This window comes from Squalius cephalus (genome assembly GCF_949319135.1).
Source record: "Squalius cephalus genome assembly, chromosome: 22".
NCBI lineage: Eukaryota > Metazoa > Chordata > Actinopteri > Cypriniformes > Leuciscidae > Squalius > Squalius cephalus.
In genome coordinates, this window is record NC_137143.1 from 27,638,545 (window position 1) to 27,659,791 (window position 21,247).

At 38.1% G+C, this 21,247-nt stretch overlaps 1 protein-coding gene across 11 annotated transcripts in view; it reads right to left on the reverse strand.

Moving 5' to 3' along the window:
• itpr1b (inositol 1,4,5-trisphosphate receptor, type 1b) overlaps positions 1–21,247 on the reverse strand; it is a 137,096-nt gene that overhangs the window by 40,114 nt on the left and 75,735 nt on the right. For all 11 annotated transcript variants that reach the window (XM_079856654.1, XM_079856662.1, XM_079856658.1 and 8 more), the window contains 6 exons: positions 4,347–4,530; positions 3,985–4,235; positions 2,676–2,876; positions 1,178–1,288; positions 998–1,093; positions 694–828 (listed from right to left, as the gene is read on the reverse strand). In XM_079856654.1, the coding sequence (XP_079712780.1) occupies positions 694–828; positions 998–1,093; positions 1,178–1,288; positions 2,676–2,876; positions 3,985–4,235; positions 4,347–4,530 (978 nt within the window). The remainder of the gene's footprint in view (positions 1–693; positions 829–997; positions 1,094–1,177; positions 1,289–2,675; positions 2,877–3,984; positions 4,236–4,346; positions 4,531–21,247) is intronic.

The window sequence follows — 21,247 nt, forward strand, 5'->3', positions numbered from 1 at the left end:
TCTGTCTGCCACAATAATGCAATGTAAACTATATTGTAAAAACCTTCTTTTGGGGATACTTTATAAATAATGTTATGATATATGTATATTCCATTTTTAAATCTGCTTATCATGTGACTAATTACTTATTTGTGTGGAAACAAACGTCTTTTTGTCACGTATCTAAATTTGATCTCTTTCTCCAACAGCTACATGTCCATAAAATAGCTACATTCAATATTCTTACAATGCCCCAATTATGAAAAACAACTTGAGGGTCAAAGCCCAGCAGTGAACAAATAAAGTCTGCTTAAAAACACGTCCAGTGTAGCCACCACAGAATCTGCTCCGCTGGTAAAACTAAATGGATTACTTGTTGCTGCAATTATGAATTGACCTTTTGAGACGCAACCAGCAAAAACATATTTCTCTATTATTTGAGTAAAACTCGTCTCCGTCAAATGTACTTTTTGTTCTCTGGTCTTTTCATTCACAAACCCTTGATTCTAAACAGTGTCATTTGGAGGGCCAGTGGAAAAGCTGCCCTGTTTCTAACATGGTTACATAACTGATCCTCTGACCTAGATAATTACGTGAATACTAATAGGCAAACAATCTATACAGCTCAAGTGCACAGGGGAGGGGAAGAGGGTGATATAATCCAGGCATCTGACACAGTGACAGTGTGTGTAAAAGCATATTTGTGTGCGTCACCTGATGGGCCAGGATGTAGATGTTGTGACCCACATTTCGAGGAGAAGCGGCATGCTCTTCCTCACCATTTTCATCATCATCGTTGTGTTCGACCTCAATTTCTCCCTGCATGTAGGCCTTTTTGATCACCTCCACCTGTACACCAACCAAACGTTTAAATAATGACAGTAGGTGGTTTTAAGTGTGATTACAGTATGCAAAACAGAAAATCTGCCCGCAGGAACATGAGAAAGATGCGTTTTCAATGCAAAGTGCCAACTTTGCATTACCAATGCTAGCATGTGCATTCATTGTTTGCATTCACCAGTTCTTTAGGCCTCATGTTATACAAAATCCTCTCCGCGTTCTCACTGTCATGGCGGCTTTCCATGATGGCCAACAGCAGTTTTGAGGCGTTATTCTGTAAAAAACATAAAAAAAAGGCCATTCACGTCAATTATTTTTGAATCAATTGAAATCTACATATCCCATAAAGATCTCGCACCTTGAGCTCCAACACCAAGTCCATCCTCTTCTTGCCGAGAGGGTTGATGTCATTGAGGATGAGAGCGATGATGATGTCGATACCGTTACACTCATGTGTGGCAATACAGTTCTGAACAAGGGGAAAAAATGTTAAATGTATAATACTGTTCAGGAGTTTTTCATTTTTTTGAAAGAAGATTCTTTTGCTCACCAAGGCTGCATTTATTTGATCAGAAATACAGTAAAAACAGTCATATTGTGGAATATTATTACGAATTGAAATAGCTGCTTTCTAATTTATTACATTTTAAAATGTAATTTATTCCTGTGATTAAAGTCTTCAGTGTCACATGATCCTTCAGAAATCATTCTAATATGCTGATTCGCTACTCAAGAAATATTTCTTATTATTATCGATGTTGAAAACTTTTTTTTTTTTTTTTGTGGAAACTGTGATATATTTTTCTCAGGACTCTTTGAGGAATAGAAAGTTTAAACGAGTAGAATTGTACATTTTTGGAAACAATGTAAAAGTCTTTCCTGTCACTTTAGACCAAATTAATGTGTCTTCGCTGAATAAAATAATTTCTTTGAATGGTTGTATATATTAGGCACATCACTTCATAAAGGTCCGCTACATAAGTTAATAAGTTACAGAAATGGGCAAAAAGGCTAAACGATCTGAACAAAAAACATTTTAGCACACCAGAGAACAAATAGTTACAGGAAGCACATTCCCATAAATTTGGTATGAAAATTAACCTGCAATTAACTGATTATGACTCTGGAACAGAGTGCTTCAGTGAGAGACTAATCATCCAATCATTACGGGACAAAAGCACTCTGTCAGCATGCAAGTACACTACATTTCCTCCTAGAAAAGTAGGACAATGACGATAATCAGCCCCATTACGGTCCTATGAAGTCAGAAAAGTTGCATAATGCCTAGCCCAACGCACAAAGAAAGATTTTGCCATTCTTTTAAGTAGACAATAGTGGGTATATAGTGTAAGTGTGTCATAATCTTAAAGCAACAGTTCCCCCAAAAATTCATTCACTCTCCTTAGTGCATTGAGTTCATGAGAGAATCCCTCTTCTGAATCTTTTCAATGAATCAGTCAATTCGGTCTGAATGATTTGTTCACGAATCAGACTTTTTTCAGCACAGATCAGGTTTGCGCTCCCCAAAAGCATCATGAGCCTAAGTACAGTATATTGTTGAAAACCATTGGCACCAACGGCCTCTACAATCTACTTAGGCTTACAATGCTTCTTGGAAAACGCAATCATGATTCAAGAGTTTAACTCGATCTGACTCGATCAACTCACTTAGTGGTAAACAGGTCACATTTTCAGTGCATAATGGCTTCAATTTCAATGTCAGCTGCTACAGAAGACTTATATAGTTCTCACATTAATTGGGGTAAACAAGAGAAAATTACAACAATTTTCATTTTTGGGTGAACGATTACTTTAAAGTATAGAACAAAAAGAGTGTGTGGATGTGTCAGGTCCACCTGGTTTTCATGGCAAGGGCCCTGGCAGTATTCTGTCAGGCTCTCCACAGTCTGGTTTATGAGAGCGACGTTCTTCTCATTAATATAGAGTCCCAGCAGCCCCAGGCCCCCCGTAGTGCTGCCACATATACAATCCAGGAACTGCAGTGTCTCACACACCAGGTTGTAGTTGTTTTTGTTGTTCTGACAGCGAAGGAAGTTCTGGGGAACAAGTGGGAAAAACAGGATATGAGGAGCTTTTGTATTTACAAGTCATATTAGAGCTTGAGGAAGCACAGATTCAGTTGATGCATAACTCATAGTATGATATGGGATAGGATTATGATGGGATATGTTTATGATGGGGTTATGTAAAAGGCTCAAGATACAAGCAATAGGTAAGCCAGGAAATAATTATTAAACAATTCACCAAAAGGTTGATGATTAGCTAATTACTACGAAACTAGCATGAAATGCTTCGTCAGATTTTTTTTTTTTTACTTTTGTATTTATTTTTTCAGTATTGAATGAATATCTAAATTAAAATTAATTTACAATTTTATATATTTATATTTAATTTATATATTTTATATAGGCCTATTTAAATACATCAAAATAAAAATACACATTCCTGTCTTACTGTGCACAATTCATAAGTGCATGTTATTTGAAAGAAATAAAATGTTGTCTTTACAACCTTTTGCTGTAATATTTTTAGCCTTTTCAGCTAATAACATTTCTGCTAAGATTTCAATCCCTGGCTCCATTCTGAAATTCATTCTGGGCACTTTTCCCATTATAATCAATAGCTGATGTTTAAAATCAAGTCCCTACATCTTCTTCTCAAATATACAGTTTCTTTGAGAAATACACCATGTTTACAGAAGTAAAATGGCTAGCAAATAACATTTCATGTTGAGTTGAATGAATATGATCTATTCTGATACCAATCATACAGTTTCTTAAGAAATAGCCAACAGCAAATCTACATGTACAGTTAGCTAAGCTATTTTTTAGTTAGCAACATTTGAGAGATAGGAGCAGTACGCACAGAATGTGTCTTTCCATTCCACAGCACTACATATTTATTGTTTTTCAATGCTAGATGGATGTGTTTGACCATTGGGCTTGTGTCTCATGTCTTTAACAGAATCTTGTGGATGATATGACGCTCTAAAAACGTGGCACTCAAGTTAAAATGATCTCAACTTTTAAAACATATTTCTAGACCTTGCATTTTTTCCTTCCTCTGACCTGCGTCTGTGTGTTCAGTGTGAATGGCCCCTAAATTAGCATTAACAATGCACATTTTCTCGAAATAATCTCTGACCTGCAGTTCACGGTTGTGGTTTTCACAGAGCAGCTGCATGAGGCGCAGGATTGGCTGCATGATTGTTATGATCACGCTCATCTCGTTGTCATCCTGGTTCTTTTCAGTCGTGCTGGTCTGCCCCTCCGCCACATTCAGATGCTCGTCCACGTCCGCCTCTCTTCGGTAAGCAGTGATGGCCTTCTTAGTGGCCGTAGAAGCTTCGATGAGTTGCTCCCGCACTTCCTCGGTTACTACAGCAACATCCTTGACTGAAACAGGGGGAGAATTGTATTTGTTTAGTATGCTTTTGCAGGTCTGGGTTGCACAGCATACATTTCATCATTATAAACACTCGTCTTGTAGTTCTTGTAGGCTCCGACCTTTCTTGCGCGTTTGGGCATCCTTGTCGTTGGCGTCCTCGTCTTTGCGCTTGCTGCCCAGATCACTGGTGTTCACCGTCACAGTTGCCTTGATCTCTTGCTGGGCCAGTTTCATCCGCTCGTAAAACACTTTAAAGAACTTCTCTGACTTATTGTCGCCGGTCAGACGGCAGAAAAACGACCGCTGGAGGGACAGGTAGAAGAGTGAGGGAAAAAAGCAATACAATCGAATTAGCATACTGTAAATGAAAGGTAAAGAGAAGGTGGGAGAGAAGTGAGAATTTTAAACTTTCTGCATCAATACCAGTCATAATTTTGCTTCATTTCGTTCGAAATACGTGACCAGCTATACTGTTAGCAAACATCTGACGCCGCCCACACTGCTGAGAGTGAAGTTTAGATGAATATGTAAAATGTGCTGTGCCCTTTCCTCTCTCAACAATAAAACAAACACACAACAAAATAGCCTAAGACTGGTTGCCCACTGAAGCTAAGCAGGGTTGAGCCTGGTCAGTACCTGGATGGGAGACCTCCTGGGAAAACTAGGTTGCTGCTGGAAGAGGTGTTAGTGAGGCCAGCAGGGGGCGCTCACCCTGTGGTCTGTGTGGGTCCTAACGCCCCAGTATAGTGACGGGGACACTATATTGTAACACGCACCATCCTTCGAATGAGACGTTAAACCGAGGTCCTGACTCTCTGTTGTCAGTAAAAATCCCATCGAAAGAGTAGTGGTGTAACCCCGGCATCCTGGCCAAATTTGCCCAGTGGCCTCCTTTCATCATGGTCTCCTAATCATCCCCATATATATAATGATTGTCTTCATCACATGTCTCCTCTCCACCAATAAGCTGGTGTGTGGTGGGCGTTCTGGCGCAATAAGGCTGTCATCGCATCATCCATGTGGATGCTACACATTGGTGGTGGTTGAGGAGATTCCCTCCTTCCATTTAAAGCGCTTTGAGTGCAGAGAAAAGCGCTATATAAATGTAACAAATGATTATTATTTAAACTGCTGTATAAAATCAATATCACATTTGCAATCATGCTATTGCAGGACAAAAAAGAGCATGTGATATTGTGCTTGTTAATCATGTGATATTGCTTAATCATATGATATAACTGAGAAAAACTCATACAGGGGCATTTTTGCCCTGATATCTTGAACAAGGTTTTGACACACTCTTTTATAATCTTATACTCTTATTGTTCAAATGGTCAGGGGAATTTGATTTGTTTCACTCCTGTGCCAGTGCCTAAGGAGTTAAGTTAACATCGCGGCGCAGCCATGCTCCAAAGCAGAGTTCTCACGTCCCTCCCTCCCCTCCACCCTGTTTACTGCCAGCCAGACTCACACCACTGCGGTTACATAACCCTCTCTGTGCGGCCCGACACACACACACACACACGCACGCGCAAACTCACAGCAATTAACACGGAAATAACCTGGAGTGCCTCCCTCAGCTCACCTGAATTTACACCATCTGTCTCCACACTGTCCCAAGAGCTACAAGGCTTGCACAGTCAACACGTTTGCACAAACAAGCGTGTGCTTTCCAAAGAAAACAGTTCGAAAGATTTCAATTTCTTCTGAACCCAAAAGGTTATGCCAAATTTAATTGTGTTTTAAAAATACAACATCACAGTCTTAAGTATTAAAAGAAAACCTTTCAGTTCCTTCTATGAATAAATGCGGCCCGCTGGTTATGTAGTGTTTTTCTCTGGTATATCCTGTTCTACTTTCGCTCATCTCCCCCTTACATAAGTCAGTAATCAGCTGAAAGGCAGAGGGATAGCAGCGATAGACTGCTCATGCACGCTCGCACAGGACGCAAGGGAAAAAATAGGAGAGGACAAGAGCGCAAAGGAAAATCCTGCCCTACTTTTTCAAGCCAAACAGGCACGGAGCGAGTGTGTGATGTGCGACACAAGGAGGGAGGGTGAGGGGTGGAAGTTATCAGCAGAATTCTGGGGCAGTTTTGAAACCTCGTTACATAACCAGCCTTCTTTCCAGGTTAACAGTGAACTCAGTCATTCAGGCCTCTTTCAAACAAATGCAACACACCCACAGGAGTGCGCGCACACACACATGCACAAAGGAGATGCGCTTGAAAAATTATTCATCAGCTCCAGTGCATCCAGTAAACCTCGGGACGTCATCGGACAACTTGCATTTCATTAAAAAAAAAGAGAACTAATTTTAATCTCTTTCTGTGAATGACCTCTTTGTTAAACACTCCTCGCTCAAGTTAATTGAAGGCAGTCCTGACACGGAGCCGATCGTTCAGAGAGATTTAATAGCGGAGCAAATCAACAGGTTGTGTAAGACCTCGGAGCGGAGGAGAAGTGGAGTTTATAGCATTACGGCATTCAAATGTGCAAGTCTCATGACTGCTCTAATAAACAAGACGGCCACATCAGATGCGTCGCTGCGGTAAACATGTCAACACCTGACTGCCATATGACGCACATTCAGGAAAACAGCAAAACAGTGGAAAGGCTGGGAAAATAAGCATGGAAAGGCTGGGAAAATAAGCATGGAAAGTGTTTTCCAGGTGCTAGGCAGGAGTCTTAAACCTCAGGCCAAGGACTACCTAATTGATAAAACAATGGAGTAACATTGTATAATACAGGGTGTTGCATTTTAAGCCTGGTTTAAAAGAACAATTCAAGTCATGTTTGCTTAAGTTCATTATAACGCCTGCATTCCAAAGCCATTAATAACTAGCTTCCTATTAGCTTTAGCTTTCTTAGCTTTAACTGAAGTTAAATTGAAGGGTGCTTCTCAAAAGTCCAGTCCTTCAGAGGCTTGTAGGCTAGATTCCTCCTCATCATGTCCTTCGACAGAGCTTGATGAAATATTTATGATATATATGTTATATGGTATATATGACATATTACATATCATATACACTCACCTAAAGGATTATTAGGAACACCTGTTCAATTTCTCATTAATGCAATTATCTAATCAACCAATCACATGGCAGTTGCTTCAATGCATTTAGGGGTGTGGTCTTGGTCAAGACAATCTCCTGAACTCCAAACTGAATGTCAGAATGGGAAAGAAAGGTGATTTAAGCAATTTTGAGCGTGGCATGGTTGTTGGTGCCAGACGGGCCGGTCTGAGTATTTCACAATCTGCTCAATTACTGGGATTTTCACGCACAACCATTTCTAGGGTTTACAAAGAATGGTGTGAAAAGGGAAAAACATCCAGTATGCGGCAGTCCTGTGGGCGAAAATGCCTTGTTGATGCTAGAGGTCAGAGGAGAATGGGCCGACTGATTCAAGCTGATAGAAGAGCAACTTTGACTGAAATAACCACTCGTTACAACCGAGGTATGCAGCAAAGCATTTGTGAAGCCACAACACCCACAACCTTGAGGCGGATGGGCTACAACAGCAGAAGACCCCACCGGGTACCACTCATCTCCACTACAAATAGGAAAAAGAGGCTACAATTTGCACGAGCTCACCAAAATTGGACAGTTGAAAACTAGAAAAATGTTGCCTGGTCTGATGAGTCTCGATTTCTGTTGAGACATTCAGATGGTAGAGTCAGAATTTGGCATAAACAGAATGAGAACATGGAGCCATCATGCCTTGTTACCACTGTGCAGGCTGGTGGTGGTGGTGTAATGGTGTGGGGGATGTTTTCTTGGCACACTTTAGGCCCCTTAGTGCCAATTGGGCATCGTTTAAATGCCACGGCCTACCTGAGCATTGTTTCTGACCATGTCCATCCCTTTATGACCACCATGTACCCATCCTCTGATGGCTACTTCCAGCAGGATAATGCACCATGTCACAAAGCTCGAATCATTTCAAATTGGTTTCTTGAACATGACAATGAGTTCACAGTACTAAAATGGCCCCCACAGTCACCAGATCTCAACCCAATAGAGCATCTTTGGGATGTGGTGGAACGGGAGCTTCGTGCCCTGGATGTGCATCCCACAAAATCTCCATCAACTGCAAGATGCTATCCTATCAATATGGGCCAACATTTCTAAAGAATGCTTTCAGCACCTTGTTGAATCAATGCCACGTAGAATTAAGGCAGTTCTGAAGGCGAAAGGGGGTCAAACACAGTATTAGTATGGTGTTCCTAATAATCCTTTAGGTGAGTGTATACAATAAATAATTCATCAGCTTGATGAAATTAATAATTATAAAATAATTTCTTTTTTATATATTTTTATCAGTTGAGAATTGGTATCACCAATGAGGTTCATCCTTGTGTTACGCAGCACGTTTGAGCTTCTGCAAGAACCAATGAGGTTTGTTCTCGTGCGTCAAGCAGGTTCGGTTGAGCTTCTGTTTATAGTATGTTCACTGATCAATGTTTTTATATATAAATAAAAGCTTAAATTAAATCTGTTCATCATATAAAGCGATCGAGTCTCTTCATAAAATTTGGACTAAACCACTCGATTCATATGAATTAGTTTTACGATCTCTATATGAACTTTTTGAAGCGTCAAATTGGTAGTTGCATATCTGTCAATGGAGAGTACAGAACTGGCTCAGATTTTATTGAAAATATCTTCATTTGTGTTCTAAAGGTGAATGAAAGTCTTACAAGTCTGGAACAACACGATGGTGAGTAAATGATGACAGAATTTTCAGTTTTGGGTGAAATAACCCTTTTTTATTATTGTTATCAAAAAAAAAATAAGAAGAAGAAACTAGCTTTTTCATCAACTATTGCTGTGATTTCCAAATACTTGAGAACTTTAGTAACCGTTTCCATCCCTATAAACATGGAGAGTTGCGGATCTTGTGTTTTTGGTAAAGCTATATAAGAGTTTCTAAGGTTGTACGAGCTGCATACAATCAGCTTGGTGCTCTAATAGACACGCATGTGTTCTGCGTGACCTTTATGTGCTGCATGACACAAGTGCACATGGGTCTTCATAACTCATTTAAGAAATGAATAAGTGTCTGTATCATGAGTTGGTGACTTTAAGAACAAAGGGCACACCCTCCTACATGAAGCTGATAAAAAAAAGTGACAAAGACCTTTATAAAAAAATCTTTGTCACAAAAGATTTCGATTTCAAATAAAAGCTGTTCTTTTGAACTTTCTATTCATCAAAGAATCCAAAGAAAAATATATTACGGTTTCTACAAAAATATTGAGCAGCACAACTGTTTTCAACACTGATAATAATAATAAGAAGAAATGTTTCTTGAGCACCAAATCAGCAGAATGATTTCTAATCTAAATTCTGATCAAATTCTTGATCAAACAAATACAGACTTGACGAGCATAAGAGTTTTCTTTCTTTCAATCTGCAACAATAGCTGGAAATTATAATCTATTATGTGTGTATAATTCCCCCCTATAATCAGTTTTAAAGGCTGCCGGAACCCTAGCCAACGTCATTCCCTTTTATTCCCATCTAATCCCAGGTGAAGGCCTGTCTTACCCCTTGAACCCATCATAACTTGATTACAAGTCCTCAACATCAACAAGCCTATCCAGGCAAGGTGACCAGCCACAACCCAACAGAAAGTAGATAGTGCATGTACAGGTGAACGTGGGCAGTTCTCTAATAACAGCCTCAACACACTAAGCAAAAGGTCAACCAGCAATCGCCTCTCCATCCCCTTCTCGTCTATCCGAGCTCTTGGCATCAACAAGAGGATGTTGTGTAAGATCTATTTATAAGTGCCAGCTCAATCAGTGCCGTCGTCGTGCCCACCCGGCCGCGTAACCACGGGAACGGCTTGCGCTGCGGAGGCTTGGGATGCTGGGAGATGTTGACTGCACGTCCTTCACACTTCAACAGAAGCTTCTCAACAGCAGCTGAGATTCTGCAATACCACACACACATAGGTGCACAAACTCAAGGGTTTCCAGCGCACTCACAAATCCATTAGAGAGCACTAAGGATGCCGCGCAAGGCAGACCATAATAATAATAGATGCCTATAGAGCCTGCTGTATCATATTTGATACTCAAATGACTAAGGCCTCTAAATAAGCAATATGCTAAATATGTTGATCCAGGAACATCTTACTGGGCAAAATCACGGTGACCCTACTACATGCCTTCTGTCATCTGATTGATGCTTCATACTTTTTTAGCACGTAAAAGGGCTTTCAGTGTAATTCTACATACACGTCCCACCTCAGTTTGTGATTCACGTATCGGTTTAATGATTTTTATAAAGTAAACCTAAGAACAATTTTTATATTGTTAGTAATATTTCAATATGAACACTTACTGAATTAATGCAACTTAGGTTTACTTGATTATCCATACATTATTTCAAAATGTGAGCATCAAATGAGATACATCAGGCTTTTCTATCATCATTGTATTGAATTGCATTATGTGTTTTGTCCCCACTATTAAATTACAGAGCTTTGATCATAAAAGCATTTAAATATCATCTTACTAAGACATTATTGGGAGATATGACAACTGAAATTTATTTGCATTTTATGTAAGAAGTCTGCTATATTGTTATAGAAATTTCATTGATTTACATTACAAGCTTTTGGAACATCATCATACTTTTTGGCCATATAAATATTTGTATAAGTTTGAATTAAAAAATAAATCCTCCTCAAGTATGAGCTCCATTTTCTCACTATAGCATACTAAATGAGGCATTCAAGCCTAATGTATTAAATATGAGGCTAAAAAAAAATAAAAAAAATTTTTACTAATTTATTAATTTAATAAATGTCAAGAGGTTGTTCAATAAAAAAAAAAAGAAGATTTTTCTGACAAGTATTTCATATGTTATTATGTCATTAACACAGCTATAATACAGCCGAAGTCAGCTTTAGACGCAAGTGCTGCACTCTCACACTCACACCTGTTGTGCTTCATCACACTTGTGTGTGTCTGGTTCTGTCTTGTGAGCAGTTTACGGTAAACACAGGGGGACGTGTGCAAAAACTATGCACACAACTAACTTCCAGTGCACATGACATCTCCAAGGTCGTTTCTGACCGTGACAAAGTCTGAAAAAGTGTGTAAATATTTATAGATCATGGAATTAACATATAAGCACCTCCTACTTAAACACACACACACACATTGGGTGCTTGTTTCGAGATGAGTTATGTAGGTCATAAGCTAATGTTTAACCGAGGTGCGTGCACTTGTGTGGCAGGCGACAGGTGGGGTGTGTGACTAGAAACCTTGGGAGGAGTCCTCGAGTTTGAGTTTGTATCCCGCTCCACCTGACGCCATTTTTCCAGTATTACATAACAGGCCTGACTATAGAAAGAGACGAGGTTTTGGGTTCAGAAAGAGTCATATTGCTATTCTTCTACATCTCCTCTACTTTAAACATCAATGAGAAGTTTGAAATGGAGCCATGTGAGAAGCTGACCAGATAATGACAGCCCGAATAATAAAAAAAAATCTGCTAATAGAGTCACAACAAAAGCCCTGACCTCTGGATCCCAATCTGAAGGCCAATTGCTAAGGCTCGGGAATGGAGACCCTTCTTTCCCCTCCCAGGTGCTGTGATATACATTTCTATTTATACTTTCTTCAGGAAATCGCTGAGCTTTACGTGTATGCGTACGTGCCAGCTGGAAATAACATGGCACAGCCCTCAAATTAAAATGAAGGTGTCACTTTCTCTTTTTAAAAGAGACTAACATGCAACATACGCTGTGAATCCATTTGAGAATGCTTAAAGGGACAGTCCAACCAAATTTAAAATTCTGTCATCATTTATTCACAAAAGATGATATTTTGAGCATTTCAAATGTTTTTGCCCATACAATGAAAGTCAAAGGGGTTCAAAACAACAACAACGTAAAAAAAAACACAAAAGAAAATTATTTTTGGGTGAACAATCCAGTGATATTTTAAGATTATTTATACACTATTATAGTATTTATTCATATTTTGTGATTTTATTTTAGTATGTGCTTTTGTAATTTATTATTATTTTATTTCTATATAACTTTAATGTATTTTTATGATTTTAGTACTGTACTTCAACTTCAACCTATTTATTTTAGTTAGTTTTAGTTAACACTAACAACACTGGAACTATCCCTTTAATATGCGGGTCTCAGGAATACTTGATTCTGATTGGTCAATTGTGACATTATAAGGCTAAATATTTTAGCATAATTTAGCTTTGAGATCTTTGTCCTCGGCAATCCATTTCCTACATCATTCTGTGGTCTCTTTCTTCTCCTATTATATAACAATTCCAGTGTTTTCACTCTCAAAAGCTATCCAAGGAATTTGGGTATTTTGGGTATCATCAAAAAGGTATCCCACAATAACCTACTGTATGATGTAAAAAAGCCCAAAAGCAAATTCATGGTAGCCTTATGTCTGTTTTGCTCTCTCTTGAACAACCTTTGACATGCTGCATAAAAATGCATTATTAATGACTGTCTATTTATAAATGGACTTTGGCTCTGTGAGTATATACATGATCTTCTAGAATGTATTAAAGGAGTATTTTACATCCTTCTGTCACAGAGGAATGTATTCGCTAGCGTCATAGAGTGGAGATTGTGTGTGTGCGTGAATAACTGGTTAAGAGTCTCAGGCTTTCTGCCCACTTGCTGCTGAGCGAGTGGGCGACGGCTTCCGTCACGGGTCATCCAGAACCTGGCTGTTCTCACACACTCTGCTTCTGCACTGTACTCTCGCTGTCTCTCACTCCCTCCTACTCCTACTTGAGCATTGCTCACCACAGATGAAGTCCCGTCTGCCTTCCCGACTTCTGTCTGGCCTGGAGGTTTTACAGTATACAGCTGGAAGAACACAGGCCTTATTTGAGCGAGCGCCAATGGATTCAGACTTCGGCATTGCCATTTCCACCTCCCTAATTATGTCTATTCAGTTCATTGTGGGACGCTTCAAGTGTGTGAAACTGGAGCTTGTGTATACTGTGACCTCATCACTTTTCAAAGGCAACCTGTGACTTTCAGATTACTCTGGTGGGTGGTTTAGGAAAAGCAATGATAAACACAGACTTGAGGCCAAGGCAAAGTGGTGTTTGCTTGTGCAAAATTAGCCACAATGATGCTAAGGTGTTGTGGGTGATCGCCACGATGCATATCATATAAATATTATACAGCGACAAGCCTCTTTTATGGAGGCCAGGTAAAAAATGTTTTTAAATCAATCAGATGGCAATTATTTCATAAAATATCCAAACTTTTTTTTTTTTTTTAAATCAAATCAAACCGAAATTTATTTATAAAGCACTATAAAACACCACAGTATACCAAAGTCTGTACAGTTACATAATGATAAATTATTATATAAAGAATACAATTAAAAATATATATTAATAAAAATATTAAAAATACATAAATAAAATAACCTTAAACAAATCGATCTTTAAACGGGTTAAAAAAAAAACGTTTTTGTTTTTTGTATTATTACTTAAAAATTATTTATTAAATAGATTCTAGTCTAGTTGGACTTCAATTATTTGATCAAAAATACAGTAATAACAGTAAAATTCTGAAATAGTATTGACATTTAAAATAACTGTTTTCTATTTTAATATATTTTAAAATGCAATATTAAGCATTACCTTTTTTTTTTCAAGGATTCTTTATTGAATTTGTTGTAATAATGTAAAATGATCTTCTGTCACTTTTGATCAATTCTGAATAAAAGCATAAATGTCTTTCTTTCAAAAATAAATCTTTGTATATATATCACAAATGTATAGTTTATATTGAAGAAAAACAAACTGAAATGTCTTTTTAATAGCGTCTCTACTCATTAGGTAACACTGAAGTAGTTGCATGTTACTAGTACATGTACTTACTATAGTAATTAAAAATTAAAAATAGTAACTAACTAACCCTAAACCAAACCCTAACCGTAACTCTATGGTTAGTACATGTAGTTAATTAACATTACTCATTACTTGAGTAAGTACAATGTAATTACGTCACCTTAAAATAGTGTAACTCCTCATTTTATTACAGCGCTTCACAAGATATCACCATAACTAATGAGTGGAAAAACGATTTGCACTTGAGTCACGTCCTCTTGCCTTCCACAAAAGCGTCTTTTTTTTTTTTCACTGCAGAAACAAACAACAAGGCCTAAATGGAGCGAGATGGAGCGAGATGAACCTCGGTGCACAGGTCAGGTTGGGCATGGCGACTTAATTCAGTGCCACTGATCAGCAATGCCCATGCAAAAGAAGCCTTGCACAATATCGTTGCTTGGGAAAGTCCCTTGTTCTTACTGTACTGTTGTATCTGGTCCATTTTAGACATGTGGTAAAGCCAGGGGCAAGTGTGCACACATATATAGATATGCAGTTCCACACAGAGCTGGAAGTTGGGGAGGGCTAGACAGCATGTGATTGTGCCCTGTCCTACTTCTCTTTGTGTTCACCAACACACTTCCCCTCTCTGGCACACACACCGTACTCTCTCTGCCTGCTTTGCTCACTATGCCTTCAACTTTTGCATAATCTCTCTGCTTCCTTATTATTCAGTCCATTACCCCTCTCTCTCTCACCTCATATTCCATCCCTCTTTTTCTTTTTCCCTGGTAACAGTGTTTGTTATCCTGACGACCACCCCAGAATACCTCTGTAAATAAACAAATCGTGGAGGGGAATTGGCTTGTGTTGTTGTGCAGCTTCCAAACAAATGCCTCTCTGTGCACGAACCAGGCCAGCGTGCTCCACATTATGCAAGTCAAAGTAACGCGATTCATCCTCTGATAAGTTTCAGATTCGCTCAGCGCCACAAAAGACCACTTGTATGGCTCTAATGAGGAAGGAAAAACAAAAAGTTGATGTCTCTTCTTTCATGGAAGCAGCATTTAGCCTGTCTGAAATCGATCAATTTGTGGTCACATTTAGCGTTGTTCGGCCAATAGAGTGGTGCAGGGATGACGTCAAAACCCGGAAGACTAATCCGCCAGCGGTTACCTTGAGATTTTCCTATTGGTTTTTAAAATAGGGTTTTCCAGTTTATGAGTAAAACAAGGTCTGTGGTAAACATAAGCTGGCGATATTTGGACATTTTGTACAAGTAAATTACACACACTCTCACTCCAAACATTCTTAAGTGGTAACTTTTTTTATTTTTATTAAACATAACAGCTTCAAAATTTGCATTTTTGACATGGGTGTGTGTAATTTAATTTGTAGAACAAAACTGCTTGGTTGAAAATGACTTCCGTGTAAGTAGTGCTTCATACATCACTACGCTGTTGACAATGGACGCTTTTTTCCACATTCAATTTTGCTAATGTGACCGAGTAAGTCAAATCAAGTAACCTTTATTTAAATATCGCTTTTACAATACAGATTGTTTCAAAGCAGCTTTATAGAGAGATCCAGTCACAGTTCAGCTTAAGTAAGTTCAGTAGTGGGTTTTTTTGTTGTAAAAAACGTATTAATTTAGTTATATATATATATAGCCGCTCTTGAGGAAACCGTGATGTTATCGTCCAGCTTAGTTCAGTTCTCATATACTCTATATTCTACTCGCACGGCTCCGAGCGGGATTTCCGGCATTAGAGACGGGCGCTAACAAGGATGCTCAAGACCGCAGTCACTAGCGTTGGTCACTAGTGTCGGTCACTAATGTCGGTCACTAGAGCGCCTCTTGAGGCCAGGAGAGTGAGGTTTAATCGCACAGCGACTACTAGCTGGCCTCCGTTTCAACCGCACCTTCAGGATTGAAAACACTGTACCAAAATATCTCACAGTACAGTAACCAAAGAACTTACATCAACAAGAGCATCCATACTTAGTATTATTTCTGCTGCACTTTCTTGGTTTTCATCCTAATTGTATAATACGCCATTCCAAATCCACAAACCCCAGGTACGTTAGTTTGGCCCGTTTCACTTCTCCTTCTTTAACCAGGTCACTAAGTACAGTCATCCAATCACATGGCTTCTTTTATCAATGTCATTCCGATGATGCGCAACAGTCCTGCGCTTACTGACTCACCTAACCTTTAAAGAGCCTTGAGATATGATCTAGCAAACCTCCAATCATTTGCCATGTCTACATTTATCAAAAAGGGGAAAAAACTTTTTTTCTTATCTAAAAACCACATGAAAACATGTCTGGGCCACATTTGACCATAAAATCAAAAGATCCAACTTTCCCTATTTGAGGAACCATTAAACAATTTTTTATTAAGGCATTATTTGTATTATTTTAATTTTGCAATGATTTATTTTGCATTAACTTATTTTTTATTAAAGCATACCCCTTTTTACAGTGATTTTTTTTTTTCATTTAAATTAGCATAATTTAGTAGTATGTAGCATAATGCAGTACAATAAATATTTCAATGATACATTTAAATAATTATTTTCATTATAATTCATATAATGTAATGTTATATATCACAATGCAAAAAATATATATTACCTGTCCTAAAATAAGCTTCTTATTTATTTAAACTTTGGGTGTAATTTTGTCCTAGAGGTGTGGTACTGTAGAATAAAGTGGATCTGGAGTTTGACAACCGAAAAAAAAGTGCATTTACTTATAAAGTGTAGCAGATGACAGCAGAATAAATCATCTTAAAAGAAGCTGATTTACAATGAGTAAACTCAGTAATTCCCCTGTTAACACTAGAGAATGTTACCTCGCACACACACATACACTCGTCAAAAGAGCAGACTACCCCCCAGTTCTCTCTTTCTTTCATGTGGTTTCTTCACATCCTTTAAAAGACACCCAAATGACTCTGCAAACCGGCTGCAAAAGTGTCATGCAGGTTATCCACAAAACCCCTTTAGCGCTGCAAGAATGCTTAACCAATCTAACCCAATACAATGAGGTTGATGCTGACAGGAATTAAAGAATCGACAGAAGAGTCTCATGTAACCTGGTAAGAGAAAGGGATCTATTTGGGGTCAATAGCCTATAGATTTTTTTTATGCAGAAATTTGCTATTATTTTTCTTATTAGAAAATTAAACACATTTCCACCCTCAATTCTTATTATCATAATGTAAAAATAATAGTAATTTTGATAACTGTAATGTGAAAAAAATAATAGCATGTTATGGTATTTATAGATTGTGGCTATATTTGTTGTAATGTCTTTATGCAGTAATAAATAATCATTGTTTCCTACCTAAAGCAGCGCATTGGCTTTGGGACTTGATGTTGTACTTGCATTTGGAAAAGTAACAATTTTCAACTGGAGATTCACATACATTGTCTGGAACACCATGTCTGGAATCCTTCATTGTCATATACCATACGCTCACTCTCTTGGGAGTAATGGGCTGTATAGTTATTAACTTTAACTTTTCAGGTACACCATTCTACATGGATATCTATTGTGTTTCATTTATTCATTCATTTTATTCTTGCATATGTTCACAAGTGTGTAGGGCTCATTATGTCCAACAGTGGTATTTAACTATATATTTTTTTTTATCTTATTTCACTTAATTTCTTTTCCTCTACTATATAATATTATTTTTTGTATAATTTTGTACCATTTTCTAAAAATTGTATTGTTACTTTGGATGGATGGATTTTCCCTCATAAGGATATTATTATGGTAAAGGGGTATTGGGGAAAAGTGCTTAATTATTAACAAAATAAAGTATAAAATATAATAATATTTAAATACACACATTATTGTAAGTCATAGCCGAGCACCCATGGATAAACACGAGATATCCTCCTTTCATATTAACAATCAAAAAATCGATTGAGATTCGGGAACCTCTCTGATTGGTGGATCTCACATCGGGTCACATTACATACAATTCTACAGTTATATTTAGCAATGTAAAATAACCTGACACAACAGCTTGTGCTTTCTGTTTTTTTGCATGATGAAACAGATGTGAATTAGAAGTTTCCAATAAAAAAAACATAATAGTTATGATTGTTTACGTCATTTTATCTCTCTGTTTCTCTCCCTATCAATCACTTTCCACTCTTTTAGTCTCTCTCAATCACCCAGAACACACAATGACCCAGTTAGCACACAAGACTGTTTTCTGCATTATTCACCACGGCCTTGGCTTATGTAATCCAGTCATGTGAGCGCCTCTACGTGTGCCTGTTGGGAAGCCTGAGTATCATCAAGTAGAATGCCTTTGCTAATAACAGGGCTGATTATGCAACGGGCCTATTTACAAAAGCACCCACGCAAAACACATGCACAGAGCGCAGAAACCGGCCCTGCCAGCTCGGGAAATATAATTGCTCTACAATCAGAACAGCCATCCCTCCTTTGACACCGCCTGCCTCCGTCGCCGTGCATCACCCTCCCCGTCCGCGAGCAGCCTAGCGACAAGGATAGCGATTTGCCAGGTTGCCATAGCAACCGCATTGCACCCGCAAAACCCTGGCTGGGCGACTGCAGACAGTGACGTGTGGCCCTGCTCTGCACTGGACAGCCTCCACTTGATGATCCAAGCGCTCGAATAACATACAACTATCACACTACTATTACTACTGCAGTGTAGAGTATGCAATCTGTGCACACTGCAAAATGAACATGCATCACAAACAAAATATGAAAAATGCATATTTTTTGTGAAGTTGCACTATACAAATTTTTTTTTTAACTGAATCGAAAAATAATACGAGTTGCCAAATATGAGGACAGTTTTACACAAAATTGGATTAAAAATGCAAAATGCCCATCTTTGCTTCCACTTAATTAAATATGCAGCATCATGAGGCCATGTGACAAAAGTAATGAGGTCATGTGACAATGTAGCATGCTACAGTTTGAATGTTATTCATTGAACAATGCCTACTTTAGTAAGTTTTACCTACTATTTATATATTTATCAACAAAGAAAACCAGCGCAAACCTTCTTTGGGCGTTAAAAAACTCCTGTCAGGATTTACTGAAGACACACAGTGAAAAATGAGCGCTATTATGTAGGAGTTTCCTATGGAAGCTTGTTTCCGCCACAAATAAAAAAAATTAAATGATAATTGCGACTTTTTATCTCACAATTGCGAGTTTACATCTCGCAATTCTGACTTTATTTCTCAGAATTGTGAGATACAAAGTCAGAATTGCGTGAAATAATGTCACAATTGTGTGTTATAAAGTCAGAATTGCGTGTTATAAAGTCAGAATTCTGACTTTTTTTCTCGCAATTGCGACTTTATATCACGCAATTCTGACTTTATAACACGCAATTGCGAGTTTATATCTCGCAATTCTGACATATTTTCTCAGAATTGTGAGATATAAACTCACAATTGTGAGATATAAAGTCCAATTCTAAGGGGGAAAAAAGATGGACTTTTTTTTTTTTTTACCTCAGAATAGTTTATCTCACAATTCTGACTTTATAACACGCAATTGCGACTTTATATCACGCAATTCTGACTTTATATCTCCCAATTGCGCATTATAAAGTCAGAATTGCGTGATATAAAGTCGCAATTGCGAGAAAAAAAGTCAGAATTCTGACTTTTTAAGACGCAATTGCAACTTTATTTCACGCAATTCTGACTTTATATCTCGCAATTCTGACTTTATAACACACAATTGCGACTTTATTTCACGCAATTGCAACTTTAACGCAATTCTGACTTTATATCTCGCAATTCTGACTTTATAACATGCAATTGCGACTTTATTTCATGCAATTCTGACTTTATATCTCGAAATTCTGAGAAATAAAGTCAGAATTGCGAGATGTAAACTCGCAATTGTGAGATAAAAAGTCGCAATTATCTCTTAAAATGTTTTATTCTGTGGCGGAAACAAGCTTCCATAGTTTCCCTTTCAGACGCAACATTTATGGGAGGAGAGTATTTATATGAATCAAGCAAGGTGATTTACTATGTTTTTTATGCAAGTCAATTTACTGGTATTTGCGCCATTATTTACCGCCCAAAAAAAGCATGTAAAAGCAGATGCTAATTTGCGCTGCTCTTGGTAGATTACATTGGTCATTATGGAAATGATCCGGCTGCGTCTGGGTTCTATAACTTTCCACTCCCATCTGCGCTTTTTTGGAATTGCGCTCTCTTGCTATTTTGCCCTGTTTAGTAAATCGGGCCCAATGTGTTCTGCATAATAATCAGTTAGTAGAAAGATTTTATTCTATTCTAAAAAAAAAATAGCCTTTGTCTTTATGCGTTCCTTCAGTTCCTCTCTCATTTTCTCTCTCTCTTAGCATTCCAGCTCTCTACGTTTTCTTCAATTTACCCACTGTCTCCTCAGTGACCCGAGATATCTCCCCAGTCTTATTGGTGTTTTCTTATCTCAATTCGATGCATGCTCTCCTTCCCTCTTCCTGTTTTGCACCATGGGAGAACACCTGCATTTCAAAGGAAAGGACGTAGCTTTCCTACACAGAGATGAGGTATGCAAAAACACCCCAACTCCGATAAACAACAATTCAGATAAAGGATTTGGATTTGCTTCAGTTCACATGGTAAATAGCCCTATGATGTATAGACCTTATGTAGCTCCGCCCCTTTTCAGCACGGCGCTCCTCATGTTCTGTCTTCCGGTTTATATTTCCACAGCATGAAGGTAAGATCATACGGATTTATGAATGAACATCTCATTTTAAAATCTTCTCAGTCGACTGACATCTGTTATGACATCCGCTTCAAACATTACAATGCCCATGATAACTTTCGTTAACTTTACAATGAGTAAATCCACTTCACCAGCTAATTACTCTTCGACAGCGATGCCATAGAAATATACAGAGCTACCGCAAAAAAGGAAGTTCAAACACTAAATTCTATAGATGGCTGTGCACTTGTTTCTCTGGCGTATAAGGTCTAAACTGTTGATTTTAAAACCCATAATTACAGTCCTTGATTCTGATTGGTTGAGCTGTTGTAAAAAAGACATTGCTGTGATTGCATTACATAAGTATTACTTTGCCACTGCATCTGTGTGTTTGTGTTGATTCCGCTTATGAAGAACTACATTGTTTGGTGGAAG